Source organism: Drosophila montana, unplaced genomic scaffold, assembly GCF_035044405.1.
Source record: "Drosophila montana isolate Dmon_TW-CO22-7 unplaced genomic scaffold, ASM3504440v1 contig_3217_1, whole genome shotgun sequence".
Lineage (NCBI taxonomy): Eukaryota > Metazoa > Arthropoda > Insecta > Diptera > Drosophilidae > Drosophila > Drosophila montana.
Window position 1 is genome coordinate 2,121,774 of NW_026998097.1, and position 14,454 is coordinate 2,136,227.

General features: G+C 39.2%; 2 protein-coding genes across 6 annotated transcripts in view; both read right to left on the reverse strand.

The window, feature by feature from the left end:
- The window catches only part of rols (rolling pebbles), a 66,524-nt gene that overhangs the window by 31,960 nt on the left and 20,110 nt on the right, over nucleotides 1-14,454 (reverse strand). The window lies entirely within an intron of this gene.
- LOC135433322 (trichohyalin) lies at nucleotides 9,978-11,648 on the reverse strand. The gene has a single exon (XM_064689339.1). It carries the CDS (start codon nucleotides 11,646-11,648, stop codon nucleotides 9,978-9,980), a length of 1,671 nt encoding a protein of 556 aa, XP_064545409.1.

Genomic DNA, 14,454 nt, shown 5'->3' on the forward strand with positions numbered 1-14,454 from the left:
TACAAGAAATACGCTTAACCAAATGAAAAGTGACAATTTTATTGGAAGACAGAAAGAGAGAGAGAGAGAAACACATAAGCCCAAACTCAAGCTCCAATGCCGTACTTGTTAACTATTTGGATACCCTGTATTAATAGAAATCCTCAACAGCAACATTTGCTTACTCAGAGTCTTTAAGAACTGAACCAGGACTTAAGCCCAAACTCGAGCCCCGATGTCAACCTGGCAGTTCTAGTAAACTATTTTGATACCCTGCATATAAAAATCTATTAGCATCAACATTTGCCAAGTTCATAATAAGACATATTGTCTATACACTATATTGCCTTTAGTTAAATATCATTCTCTGAGAATTTAATTTAACCAGGACATGAGCCCAAACTCAAGGACGTAATTGTTAACTATTTGGATACCCTGTATATAAAAGATATGCTCCGGGGTTCCACCGAACCTTATTTTCTTTACTGGGATAAGGGTATAGTTCTTCTGGTAGCTTAAATGGTATTTAGATTGAAGTATTTTCAATGATGGAATATTTGGAATGAAAGGGGTTGAAGACAATGCTTAATAAAGTCAAATTTCATGTGTAGGTAGGTCGCAGGGATGTGAGGGGCGCCTCCCTTTGAGGGAATCCTTCAACAGCAACATTTGCTAAGTTCAGATTCTTTAAGAACTTGAGGGGAAGTAGAATTTCGTTTATTCGTTGGAAGCAGTTCAATATAAATTTTAGATGATTATGTTCACAAACTTTAATTTATCGAAAATTTAATGAAATTAAACAATTTTTGCAGAAATTTTAGGTTCAGGTAGGATTTAGCAACTGATTCCGTTCAACTTTCAGTTCACAGCTTAAACTTTAATCAAATCATTAACGTGGTTTCGGCTTGCATGCTTCTTTTTCAATTTACAGGGTATCTCTAAGTTTGTCGTTTTGAGCATTACTACTTTTCTTTTACTAGTGCAAATTGTGCTTAAGTTTTTTGGGATTAACCCACGCACAGACAACGCAGACAACGCGGCCACTCTCAGTTGTCATTCATTAAATACGCCCCAGCTGGAGCGCACTCAGTTGATTCATTCATTCACTCATTCATTCACTCACTCACTCACTCATTCAGTTCACGTTTCACGTAGCATTTATGCGACATTTTTGACAAACAATCTTCAAACGCCGCGGACACCGGACCCCGACTGCACATCTGTGGGTCGCGGCTGTGGACCACGCGTCGGGCTGACCATAATTGGCATCGGTCATCGATCAGTTAAGTTTCCAGCTAGCTAATGCGGGTCGGATGCAGTGTAGCCAATCTGGCCATTAACTAGCTAAGTTTAGCTACTTTCAGTGGTCGTCAACCATAACCAGCTGATGCTTGCAGGTGCTTTATTTATTTGCTTAGCTAAAAAGGAACTTTTTATAATAAAGGCATTTTCAACTATTCTAGCTATTTTTTCTACTATATTCAGCTATTTTTAGCTGTTTTATTGATATTGGATTCAGCTGGCAACGCAGATCGAATGTGGTTGATTTAGTGGTCAGTGCATCTCTTTGAATTTGTCGGTTATTTATGGAGATTTCAGCTTTGGTCTGGCAATTTGTTTAGCTCTAATCGCCTTCTACAAAGCAGGTGAAATGTAGCTTGAGCAGGTGTCAAAAGCATATAAATCAAACGAAAAAGCTGTTGATGGGTTAAACAAATGGGTCGATTGACAAAAATGGTAAGAGTGAATGTTCAAGAAAAGCATCTTTTAATCTAAATAATTTGTTTGATACCTAAATTCAACTAAAAGTGGAATTTTCCCTCGCTCAACTCTTTCTCACGCTTATCTAGACACCTGGAAAACTTAAAAAGTAATTAAGATATGGTCATAAATCTATTGTACACTCAGAATTTGCAAGGCAAATGATTTTTAGCTTCTTAACAAAAACGAAACTACAAAAAATTCTTCACAATTTGTTGTTGCGTTATTTTTGTGGGCGAATTAGCATTTTTTTGTTAAATTTTGTGTTGGACAAAATTAATTTGTTTTCAATGAAAATGAGCATTTAATTTGTGCGGCTTTTGTTTGGAAAGAAATTCAAATCTCAAATTAGCGACTTAATTGCGTGAAATTAATTTCAATCTACTTAATTTTTATCAACAGCTCGGCGTCCAAGGAAAAAACCTAGACCTGGCATCTTGTTAGGCCCATAAATGCGTTGCACAGATTATAATTTTATATAGTATTTAACTATGCATTTTTATCGAAATACCCCAATTATGGCCAAATTAATGCCACAAGGTCGAGATCTCTTGCGTTGTGCTGGGCGATCTGGTTTCGAGTTTTTTGTTATGGGTTTGGCTGCTTTTCTGTGTGGATGATTAAGCGATAAAAATGGTTTATGGTTTTTGGATATTTATAAAAAGAAAAAAACATTTAACAATAACAATATTGATTTAAATAAATGACTTCAGTTCCGGTACGAGGGAAGAAATTTCAGTCTGAATATCAATATAACGATTTATATCTTGAACAAGTAAAAATTACATCTGATAAATATCTGATTACAGATCTTTACAAAATCAGAGAGCTCTCAAACAGGTCTTAAGCTATTTCAAAAATGTCTCGATAATGATTACCCAAATGATAATGGCTAAGACGGCATATAAACATATTTATAGTATCTTTTATTATAACTTTACTTGAATCTCAGGAGGAGTGCCAAAATGTTCCTCATGGTTACGTTTATTTCGATTCAATTAATATACTTTTAACAGTTTATTTTTTTATTTATCTGGCTATAAAATATGCCAAATTATTGATGCCTTGAGCATCTAATAATTGACTGCGATTCGACTGCGGCTTTTCGCTTGTGGCAATATTTTTGTTTTGGTTGTCAAATATATATACGATTTTTTCACATCATTAAGAGATCTTTGGCTTTGATTTCCTACCGTTCTTGGTTTCAATTTACATTTTTTCTATTGTGCCCAGCTTCTGCCGACTACCGATCTCTCGGCTGCTGTTTGGGTCCATTATGCTAATGAGGCGTCACATATGTGTCCCCGTATAGTTAGCTCCCAAAGCGGCTTAGAGTGGAAGTGATTGCCTATCGGCATAAAACTTGAAAACAAATTATAAAATCTATACTTATACTCTTATATATATAGATTTTTTTTACTCAATTTTGTGCATACATTTGCATAAATTACGTTGTGGGAACGCGCGTGCGCCTCGGCCATGTCCACGTCTATGTATGGACTTAGAAATGCAGACCCAGTCGCAGTCCCAGTCCCAGGCCAGACCAGACCAGACCAGACCAGATTGGGTCTTCGATTGACAAGCTTTCGGCATTGGGCTGGTGGCGCGTTACGCGATGCCATCGATTGCCATCGCTTCACGATGAGGCGATGAGGCGATGAGCTGCATACAAATGAGTTTTCGGCTTGGGAAGCGCGTGTGGGCGCCACTTGATACTGGCTAGGGGATAGGGATGGGGGGAGGGGTAAGGGGCATGCAGCGCCTTGGGGCATCAGCATTAAGCATAATGCAACACTTACTAACACTCTAACCAGCCGATAAAATTTCCTATGCATTCTTATTGTCATAATGGGGCTCATTTGAGGCGCTTTCTAAGCCGTCTGCGCCTCATTAATCATCTCTGCTGAGGCGTGGCATATCGTTTGTAAATATTTTGACCAATATTTTGTACCAGTTTTTTTTTTTTTTTTATACATATATTTTTGTTTTACATGGTCGCCGGCTTTTTGTTGTTGCTGCTTTTAATTTGCTGTAAATAGAGCGTGTGATTGACAGCGACTCTCCGGCTTTATGTTCTTTTTTTTATCTTATATTTTCCAATATTGTTTTTTTTTGTATCTGTTTAATTCGCTTTGATTGATTGATTTGGGGTTTTGTAACCCAGAATTGGCGATACGAGTAAAAAGTGATATGAAATTATGAAATGTTTCACTCCAGAAGTTGAAATACTCGAATTGACTTTTAAATTTCTTGATTGACAGCTCAAATTTGGCTTGTTAGACGAAATTGATATAAATAAAATGATTAAATCATTACGAGAGATATTTGCCCTCAACTTCCTTTTAAATGGAGGTTTTCAAGCTTGTTTCAATCAATTGTCAATTCTTTTAAAATTCCTTAAAATAAGTAAAGTTAAAGGTCAACATAAAAGAAGAGAACATAACTCATAAATCACAATGTTTTCAGCATTTAGTTAAAGTTTGAATTTTGTTGACATGTTTCTTACTCTTTAGTTCTGAGCTGAGTCCATTAGCATATGCATAATAATTTCTCATGCTGCTAACCATCACTTAAAAGTCCATTTTATTAATGAAGCAACTACAACACAAGAGACTTGAAATGACACTGAAAAACCACTAATAAAATTGACATGAGCAACAACGACAACAGCAAGACCTCAGGTGTGTCTGACAATACCGATGTAAGGCGCATGTTCGAGATAATGGAACCCCAATAGGCACATATGCAATTCGCTATGCTCTTTAGAGCGTATCCAATTCGAATAGCCAACAAATTGCCGTCTAAAACGTGAGCAGGTTGGCATTGAAAACGTGGCTGACAAATACGTAACATGACGATAATCATGCTATAGAACGACTTATGAAATTGTCTGTACTAGAATTGTGTACATACCGAAACTAAAAAGAGTCCAGAACATTTCAATTGATAACGAAACAGACATAATTAAAAGTTCAACTGATTTAACCCCCACAAAATGGAAACGCATTCAAAAATCAACAAAAGCCTCAATTTGATGTCGGGCTTTAGTCTCAAAAAGGGTCGGGCAAGCCAAGTCTACGTCTGGTTTCTAAAATTATGAACGCTATCGTTGTTGTTGTTGTTGTTTTTCTTGTGGGCTATTAACACGCAAAATGACATAACCCGCAAAAGTATTCTGAGTAGCAAACAACTCTGAAGTAAATTTGTATAAATATTCACATAATCACAATTGTAAATTGCCGTGGCGAAAGAGAACATTCAGGCAAACAACACTTGTAACTTGTCAAAGTTAGCTAGGCTTAGATCATAAATATTTGAATTTTTAATTAAGCTACTTTTATTAATAATAATTAGAAAAAATTATCTTTAATAAGAAAACATTCTCAGAGAAAATCCACTTTGTTAAGAAAAGTGGAACAGTTTAATAGAAATTAGCTCAATTCTAAAACAATCCATTTCATCTTTATCAATTGATTATCTTTCTCCTTGCATTAGATAGATATATCAAATATGTAAAAGATTTTTATAAAAATAAATATTTAGACTAAATATGTACACTGAGAGAATAAGTCAGGGATGTAGTCAGGGATTATTCCCAAATATTAAGTCAAACTTCCTGATTCAAATTTTTTTTAATCGCGATCATAGTAAAGATTAGAACTTCATTTACAACTAAGGCCGAGCTTAAACCGAACTGGTTCGAATTCGGAACCTGCAAAAATGATTTGGTACGGGTTAAGGTGAGGCTTTTTTTGGATGATGGGAAATAGGTATAAATAATAGTATAAATAAATAAAATAATAAATAAATAATAAGCAATTGAAAAAAACACAGGAATTAAGAGTAAAAACTTTTGAGCAAGATCACAAACCAAAGTACAAATAACTTTGGACCCAAAAATTGCATTTATCTAACCAAATTTGTTAGATGTCAATTTTGGGTATAGATCAAATGTAGCCCGCATTTTGCATATGAACATATTTTTGGCCTCCAATATTTTCAAAACATCGGGCAAATGAAAACAAATTAAAATATTAAATAAATTATTAAAATTTTGAAAATATATGAATAAACGGATGTGAAAATCTGGTTTCACGAACCGGAACTAAGTGCAGAGAGTTGGTTGAAGTCGTGAACTGAACCAATGAACATTTTTATAGCTTACAATTTTTGAGTGTTTAAAAAAATGTAATAAAAAATTGTTTAGATATTTGGTGATATTTATAAAGCTTTCCAGACTGGCCAAAAATGTTACCCACCTGATCTGTAATTTACGATAACTTTCACTTTACCCCATCTACTTAATAATCTATATTCGATTACAAATTTCTTTACTCTTTTTAATAACTTGTTTCTATTCTATTCTATGCTTATGTTTTAAATACGTAGATTGACAGTCGTTTAGTCGAGAAGCTTTAAGAAGCTGACAATTTGCTTTGCAGTTTTCAGCTTTTTCCTACAGACAAATCATTTCTCTAATTTGGCCCAGTCCAATTCATGAATCAATGCTCAAAGCTTAAAAAGTGTATAAGTTTTATGAACAGACTCACGATAAACTAGCCAAAACATAAGCTTTGTTTATATATCGACTTTTATAGCTTGGCTGTGGCTACCTATTTTGCATTGAGAGAGAGGCACTGTAGATATGGAAATCGGCGCTTCAAAGCTTGTCAGGGTAGATCTTAAAAGTGTTTACGATACTTAAATTACATTTAGAGTGTGTGCGAGTGTGTGTGCGAGTGTGTGTGCGAGCGTGTGTGCGTCTGCCGTGCAAAGTGGCAATATGTACGCTACACTCTAAAGTTGTTTAGATTGAAACGTCTTTTAATTGCATGTTAATTGCCCTAACTGACCGTCCGTCCGTCCGGACAGACAGCTGGCGAATGTGGACGATGGTAGCGCGTTCTGGGGACGCAGTTAAGATCTGCGAAAGATACAAAGTTGTTGTCGAAGGCAGAAGAAGTCGTCGCCGTCGCCGTCGCCGTCGCCGTGTTGTTGTTGGCCAAACTTGGAGCTTGGAGCTTGGAGCCAGAAGTCAGTGGACATTGTTTGTTCTGGTTGGGTTTTTCTTCTCTTTCTCTTTTTCTGTTTTGGTCTGTTTCTGAAAAACTGGACTGAACTGAACTGGACTGCATGGTGGAGTTGGTTCTAGAAAACAGTTGCACTCATTTGTTGTCCCAGTCGCCATCATTGCGCTTGTTCTTCGCTCCTCACCTGGCTGTCTCTCGAGTCCGAGTACGTGTGGTTATGGCTTTGGTTCAGACACTGCCCGTGGACTCTAGCTCTGGACAAAGACAAGTTTTTCAAGTTTTCCGACAGGGGCACATGAAGTCATTCAAGTGGCAAGCAACAGCAGCCCAGAGCCACCGGACAAGGGACAAGGGACAAGGCACAGACAACACAGTTGACCACAAGAAGACCGCGTCGGGCCGTGCAAAACAGTTTTGCTTCTCAGCATTGTTTTTGCCTGTTGCCTGTTGGTTGTTTTTGTTGCTTTTGTTGTTGCCTGTTGTCCAGTTGTTTAGAGCTGTCATTTACACTTGACGTTCAAGTGAAATAGCAACAATTGCAGTTGCTGGCAACTACTGCAGTCCGACTTATATTTATACATATACAAAGTATATAATTCCATCAGCTGAAGCTTATGGGGAATCAATTACCTCAGATAAGATAAGATTGCTAAGCTGGTAAGTTGTTGGGTACATTAGTTCTCGACTGTAATGAGAAGCCCTTCCAGGTAAGGCATTACTAAGTCGTTTATAAAATTTAAATTGTTCAAAAACTTATGACAAACCCATTACGCATTGTTAAGTATTAATAATTCCTCTGTGACATTTATCAAAATGTTGAAAACAATAATCAGTCATGGGAAAGTATAAGTACTAGAAATCTTTTTAAACTTTTAACAGCAAAATCATAAATGAAACTTAACATTAACTTTAAAATTAACATGCATGTCTAAGCTTAACATTCATGTGTACTTAACATTAATTCTCCACTTAACAGAGGCATTTTTAAAATGAATTCCCTACTTAACATAGATATCGAGACATAACATAAACTATAACCATAGAAAAATCCCCTATATTTTAACATTAACTTTAACATTACCTTACAAAATTGATGGGTGAATTAATCACACACAGCATCTTGTCCCCCAAAGAACACCCGCAATGTTAATACATTTTACAGTTTGCATTGAAGCCAAATATCTAGACTTAACATGCATTGTAACCTAAGAAAAGATGTTGTCTATTGCTTGAATTTTATAAATTTTATAAATATTGCTTCTGTTTTAAAGATTCAATTGAATTTGGATCATAATCTCAGTAACATTTTTAGGGAACATAATATTCCCGTGCATTATTACGTTACCCCATTTATTTTACTGCACTTTCAGTAGAATATCGAACAATATCCGTGCGTAACATAGCACCGATTACATTTTAGATAGATGCATTTGCAAACTGATTCCAGGCACTTGATGTTATAACTATATGGCCATTAATAAGCATTAAGTTTACTTTCAAACCATACTGACCGCTTTAATAAGTAGCCGTGGTTCCAAGTGCCATACCCTATAGATATGAGTAACGAGTTTACCTTTATCGCCTTCGGCATGAGCTAGTGCTTGTTTTGTAGGCCTTACTCATTGGGTTGGGTGGGGCCTTCTACATGGAGGTAGACAACGTTAAATCACTGACCCAATTCAAGGGCCTAATGGTTACGCCTCAGTGTTCCACTTGACTTTTATTTGTAATGCGCACAGTTTTTGGGTTTATAAAGAGCTCATTGTAAGATTTGTTTAGTGCCCATTCGCAGGCAAGTGTTAATTAAATTTATTGAAACTTCAGTTACAGATACAGATACAGATACGATTCAATGGATTTGAATGCGAGCCAAATGAAGCGTGCCCAAACAGATTTGTTGTGTGTATATGCCCTTTTTGGGGGTTCGGCAGCGATCAGGAAATGAGTTGACAATTTGACAACCAAAGACCAGTTCTTATTATCCACTATGGAGTACACCCGTAAATTGCGCCCATTTAACCACATTTATTTATTTTTTTTTTTATCACAAAAAGCCCGTCACCATATTCACAGCGAACAGTTGCAGCGCGCTTGCAAAATGGTCAAGACATAAGTTTTGGACATAATTAAGCCATCGCGAATGGCATTTGGGGAAAATGTTTGCCATTTGCGTTGACAGTTGTCAACAAGCGCTAACTTGGCTAATTAATCAAAATAATGACAACATTTTTGGCCAAACAATTGACATTTTTCACAAAATATCACAATTAATAGATAAATCGATTTTAAAAATGCAAATCTGAAGAACTCAAGTGTATAAAGGGGAGAAATCAATCAAAATATTGCAGTTACATATTTTAATTAGAGATTAGAGATTTAGGGAGCTAAATGTAATCAGTTTTATACCCTTGCAGAGGGTATTATAATTTTGAAGGAGACATCTCCGACCCCATAAAGTATATATGTATGTATATTCTTGATCAGTATCAACAGCCGAGTCGATATAGGCATGTCCGCCTGTCCCTATGTCTGTTTCTATGCGAACTAGTTTTAAAGCTACCTTTATAAAACTTTGCAGAAGGTCTTCTTTCTGTTGCACGCAGTACATATGTCGGAACCAGTATATCATATAGCTGTCATAGGAACGATCGGTCGAAAGGTAGGTTCTTGTTCGAACAACTTGTTTGTTTATCAAGATATCTTGACCAAACTCGGCATTTATTAGTTTCACTATGCCTTTCATATATATGCATCCCATCCACATCGGACTACTATATCATATAGGTCGATCGGTGTAGTTGTTGTATGAAAAACTTTTTTGTTTTTCAAGATATCTTGACGAAACTCGCCATTTATAAGTTTCACCATGTTCCCTACATTTATGCAAAATCTTATTTATATCGGACGACTATATCATATAGCTGCCATACGAACTATTGGTCGAAAAGTAGGTTCCTGCATATACAACTTTTTTGTTTAGCCCTTCTCTCTCGTTAAACTTCAAATGAGCTTATCTTCAAATGATTCTCTTAAGAGCTTTTAGAGATAAATCTTGATTTTGTAAGAAATATATATATATTTTATTCCGAAAAACTTCAAATGTTAATCAGCGTGATGTACTGGGGGTAACATGAAAAGTTGCGCTCTATGAATAGCTTGTACTTTGTTCCAGCCTTGATTCAGGACATGCTTTCGCACTCCCATTTCTTAGTTCTTCGCCTCGTCTTTCATCTTTGCCTCTGCCAGCAGCAGGGCTTCAATTTTCTTGAGATTCTCCTCGATTCTCGTTTTGTACTCTTCCTCCTCATTTGGTGTCTGTTCCTTGGTCTCCTCCCGGTCCGCCGAGCTGTCGCCTTTGGTGCGTCGTCCCATGGTCAATTTGGTGATCAGATGCCTTGGTATCCGCACCTCGGCGCCAATGCGATTCTGGCTTTTGTACTGGTCCAGGACGCGCACAAATGGATTGAGGGGACAGCCCTTGGCCTGCGCCGCGGTCATCAGCCGATGGGCGTACTCCATGAAGTGGGCATCCTCGCGCAGGCACTCCAGCTGCGCCAGGCGATTGTAATTGGTGGTCGGACGCGCTTCCTCTTTGAGACGCAGCTGCTCCTGTTTGTCCAGCTGGGCGCGCAGCTCGTGTTGGCGACGCAGCTGCTCCTGGCGCTGCTGCCGCTTGAACTGCACGTGAATCAGCTCGTTCTGCAGTCGTCTGTCCATGTCATCGCGACGTTGTGCCTCCGCTTGCCGCTTGGCTGCCTCGGCCTGCTCCTGCTCGGACCGCTGCATGGCCAGGCGTTCGGCTTTGATCTGCTGCCGCCGCTGGCGAGCGTTCTGCTGCTCGACACTGTGCGCTCGTCGCATCTCCGCCAGCTGTCGCTCGTGGCGCAGCTGATCCTCGCCAGCGCTGTAGTGCAGCCGCGGTGCCAGCTCCTTGGCCAGCTGCTCATTGCGCTGCAGTCGCCGCTGCACACGCTGCTTGGCCAGATCGATCTTCAGGCTGTCCAGCTTGGCCTTCGCCTCGTTGTGCACCTCGCATACCGCCAGCTCCACCCTATCCAGCAGCTGCAATTGCTGCCGCCGCTGCTCGGCTGCGTCTAGGGATGCCAGCGTGTGCTGGCGCCTCTGCTGCACCCTGGCCGCCTGCTCGGCGCGCTCCTTGTCCAGCTGCTGCTTCAGTTGCAGCTCATTGCGCTGCCGTTCCTGGCGTGCCAGTTCCAGCTGCTCCGCTTTGGCAGCGCTGCGTTCCTGCTGCCGCTGCTCGATGGATTTGAGCAGGTCGCGCTTGTGCTCTCCCAGCTGCTGGCGTCGCTCCCGTTGACGCAACTGCGCCTCTTCCAGCCCATTGAGCACCTGCTCGCTATAGCTGCGCCTGTCCAGCGTGCGCTGCTGCTCCGCTGCCGCCGCAAACTGTGCCTGCAGCTGCCTCTGGGCAATGATGCCGCGGAGCACCTCACTCTGCTGCTTGGCGCAGTGCAGTTCCCGTGGTCCCGGACGCAGTTCCTCCAGCAACTGCTGCGCCTTCTCGATGCGCTGCCGTTGCCTTAGCTGCTCCTCGCGCTGCACCCCTGCGCTCTCCTCGAGCGCACGCTGCTTGGCCAGCTGCTGATCTGCCTGCTGCTGCAGCTGGTCTCTCAGGCACTGCTCCTCCTCGGTGGGGCACAGCTTGCGGCCGCCGAAGCGACGCAGCAGCTCCTCGCCGCCCAGACGCAGCTGCTCCTCGTAAAGCTGACGCTGCCGCTGCTTCTGCCGCTGCTGCTCCTTGTCGGCCTGGCCGGCATTCGCCTGGAGCCGCGCATAGCGCTGCAGCGATATAACCAAAGGAGGTTTCTCCCTTATCCTCAGCTGGCGCCGTTCCTGTGGCAGCCAACTGTACTGCATGGCGCTTAGCTGGAGAATCGATTGAATGTTTCTCTAACTAAAAATCGCCGGCTAAATTTTTGTTTGCTGTTGTCTAGGAGATCCGGTTGTGGCGGGGAGATTCGTCGCCATGGCAATGTCTGGTTACATGTTTGGAACTAAAACCCTGAACTTCTAACTTTTGCTGCACTTAACTATTTAAAGTTATCTTTCATAGAAGAGAAAGAAGTATCTATTATAACGATTCCTCTTCAATTGTCGGAATCGGTTAGAGTATATAATATTACTAATATTTAATTTCGCTCTGCAGCTGCTGCATTTTGGCTAGAGTATTCTTTCGGATCTCAAATATTGATATATCTTTTTTTGCGAAGCCTTTTGTTTTGAAATTGCAATCCCAGCTGAAATATCATCTAAATTACCGAATACGTTTGTATTGAATTCCCATTTCAACGACCTCAACTGCAGTTGTTCGAGTTCAAAGTGAGCCAGGTATCAATTTCCAGTGTCCAGGTTCCATTTGCATTACTCATGGCCTCCAATTCACCTGTGGTAATCGAATTGCAGCATTCGCACTCGCTGCTAACCAAATTACGATAGTTGGTGGTGGTGGCGCGCGGATATTTATGGGGCATGTTTCACGGATGCCACAAAAGTGTTGCCTCGGTGAAAGGCACTTTGCAGCAGTTGCATGTGAGATTGTCATCAAATATTTGCGCCAGCAACTCGATAAATTGCTGTCATTTACATTTGCCAGTTGCTACAAGTTGATATTTATGTGGAACAATCAGACGAAGCTTGGCAATTGCTGCAGAAATCTCGAAGAACTCCTTCGGTTATAGAGACTAACTTAATTTTTGATTTTAGAATTTTTAAATGGTGAAACACGGAACTGGAAATCGATATTTATCGATTTTTGCACACACCTTGAACTCATTCGGTTTTATAGACTAACTAAATTTATTATTTAAGAATTTAAAAAGATGGAATTTCACTATGATCTTAAGCAGCATGGTACTGGAAATCGATATTAATCGAATTTTGGGGATATGGGTGCGAGTTATCGATACAATATCGAAAAAACTTCTAGTGTCTGAAGAACTGTTGATGCTGAACAGGTATATTAATGTGATCCTAATGTCTTTGATATACCCTTTTAAACATTATAATGGCCGCAGGGTATAGAAAAAATTACTCAAAAATTAATAAAAGAAATTGAAATAAGATTCAGACCTTTGCTTTGACCAACTGGGGATCAATTTCACGTTATTCCGAACACATTACTCATTCGTAAATCCAAACTTTAATTTTAGTCAAACAAACCAATGAAGCCAAAGAACTTTCCGCACTCCCTCACTCTCTCTCTCTCCCCCTCTCGCTCCCTCGTGCCCACCCTTAAAGGGCGACTCACTAGAGTGTCACAAAATTAAATTATCTGATCGAGTTACGTTCTATATTTGAGTCGTATTCTAGTATTTACGTGTCTGTGGAGTTTTATGTCAGTCAACTGGGGTTTTCACTGGGTTGTTCTCTTTATTTTGAGGTTTTTGTTTGTTGTCTAAGCAAACGGCTGACAATGAATGAGAGCGTGTGTGTGTGTGTGTGCCTGAGGCTTAAAGGTTTTATCTTTTTTCATGTTCGTTGTGAACTTGTTGATTTTAGATACAAAGTTGCTGTCGTCGTTGTCGCTGTCGCTGTCGCTGTCGTATTTGCGCAACCAAAAACAACCAGAATTGTCGAAACGACCGAAAACACGAAGGTTAATGTATCTTCACAACGTTCAGGTTGTATCTATTGCAAATAAAGCAAATACGCTGCGTTTGTTTTCAATGCTTTTTGGGCTTGAGCGAAGTTTTTGAAGCTCGCTTCACTTTTCAGTTGAAGTTTGCTTAATTTTGTTTTTTTTTGCAAGTCTGCGACTTGCCAGACTTTGTAGCTTTGCCGACGATTATTAAATATGTTTGAATATATATACAAAGTATATATATATATGTATATAGAAAGACCCTGTCTGAGTTCTAAGAAGAGTCAACAGTTTCTTTTGTTTTTGTTGCCTGGGCAAAAATTGAGCTGTGCAAACATAAATTTGATTTTGAATTATGAATTTTGTATCAGAAGCCAAAAATAAATCAGGTAAACTTCTTAAGGCTCAGTTCCTTTGTTGTGCGCTGATGCGCAAAACTTAGCCAATTAATCAAAGGATCTCAAAATGGAACTGGCTTCTGAAAGCGCATTCGATGTTTTCCTAATTAGGTTTAATGAGCTGGCAAAGCAACATGACAACAAAAAAAGAAATCAATTCAATTAAATTAAAAGTAAAACTAAATAAAATGGAAGCTAATGCCTAAAGAGCTTAAGATATAGATCTGCCCGACTTGTAAAAGATAGATTTATGGGTAACAATACTAAATACGCACGATTATGAAATATCTCGGATTAAGCAGCCAATAAATAGATAGATAGATTGGCTTCAAAGCTGACTAATGCTGGAGTGACAGCATCGCTGAGTCATTTATGTAAATAATTCAAAGAAAGTTGACTAATTGATAAAATATTTAACATACATTCATGTGGCCTTTGAAGGGATACAAAGTCTAAAAATCGCTTAAGCACAACTTACTAATCACTTTTGTTTGACTTCCTTGGCCGATAAAAATGAAGTAAAAGGCGTGTGAAACTTACCTAAAAGAGAAGAAAGAAGTGCAATTTATAGATTAATTAAACAATTTATTAAAGTAAAGCACTTAAATTTGATCTTTTGTTGACGAAAACAGAAAGAAATAATTGAGAGATGTTTGAATTCTTACAAATATTATGTATTTAAATA

Excerpts from the sequence above, each read along its gene's own strand:
- LOC135433322 (XM_064689339.1), bottom strand. The coding sequence starts at position 11,648 with ATGCAGTACAGTTGGCTGCCACAGGAACGGCGCCAGCTGAGGATAAGG.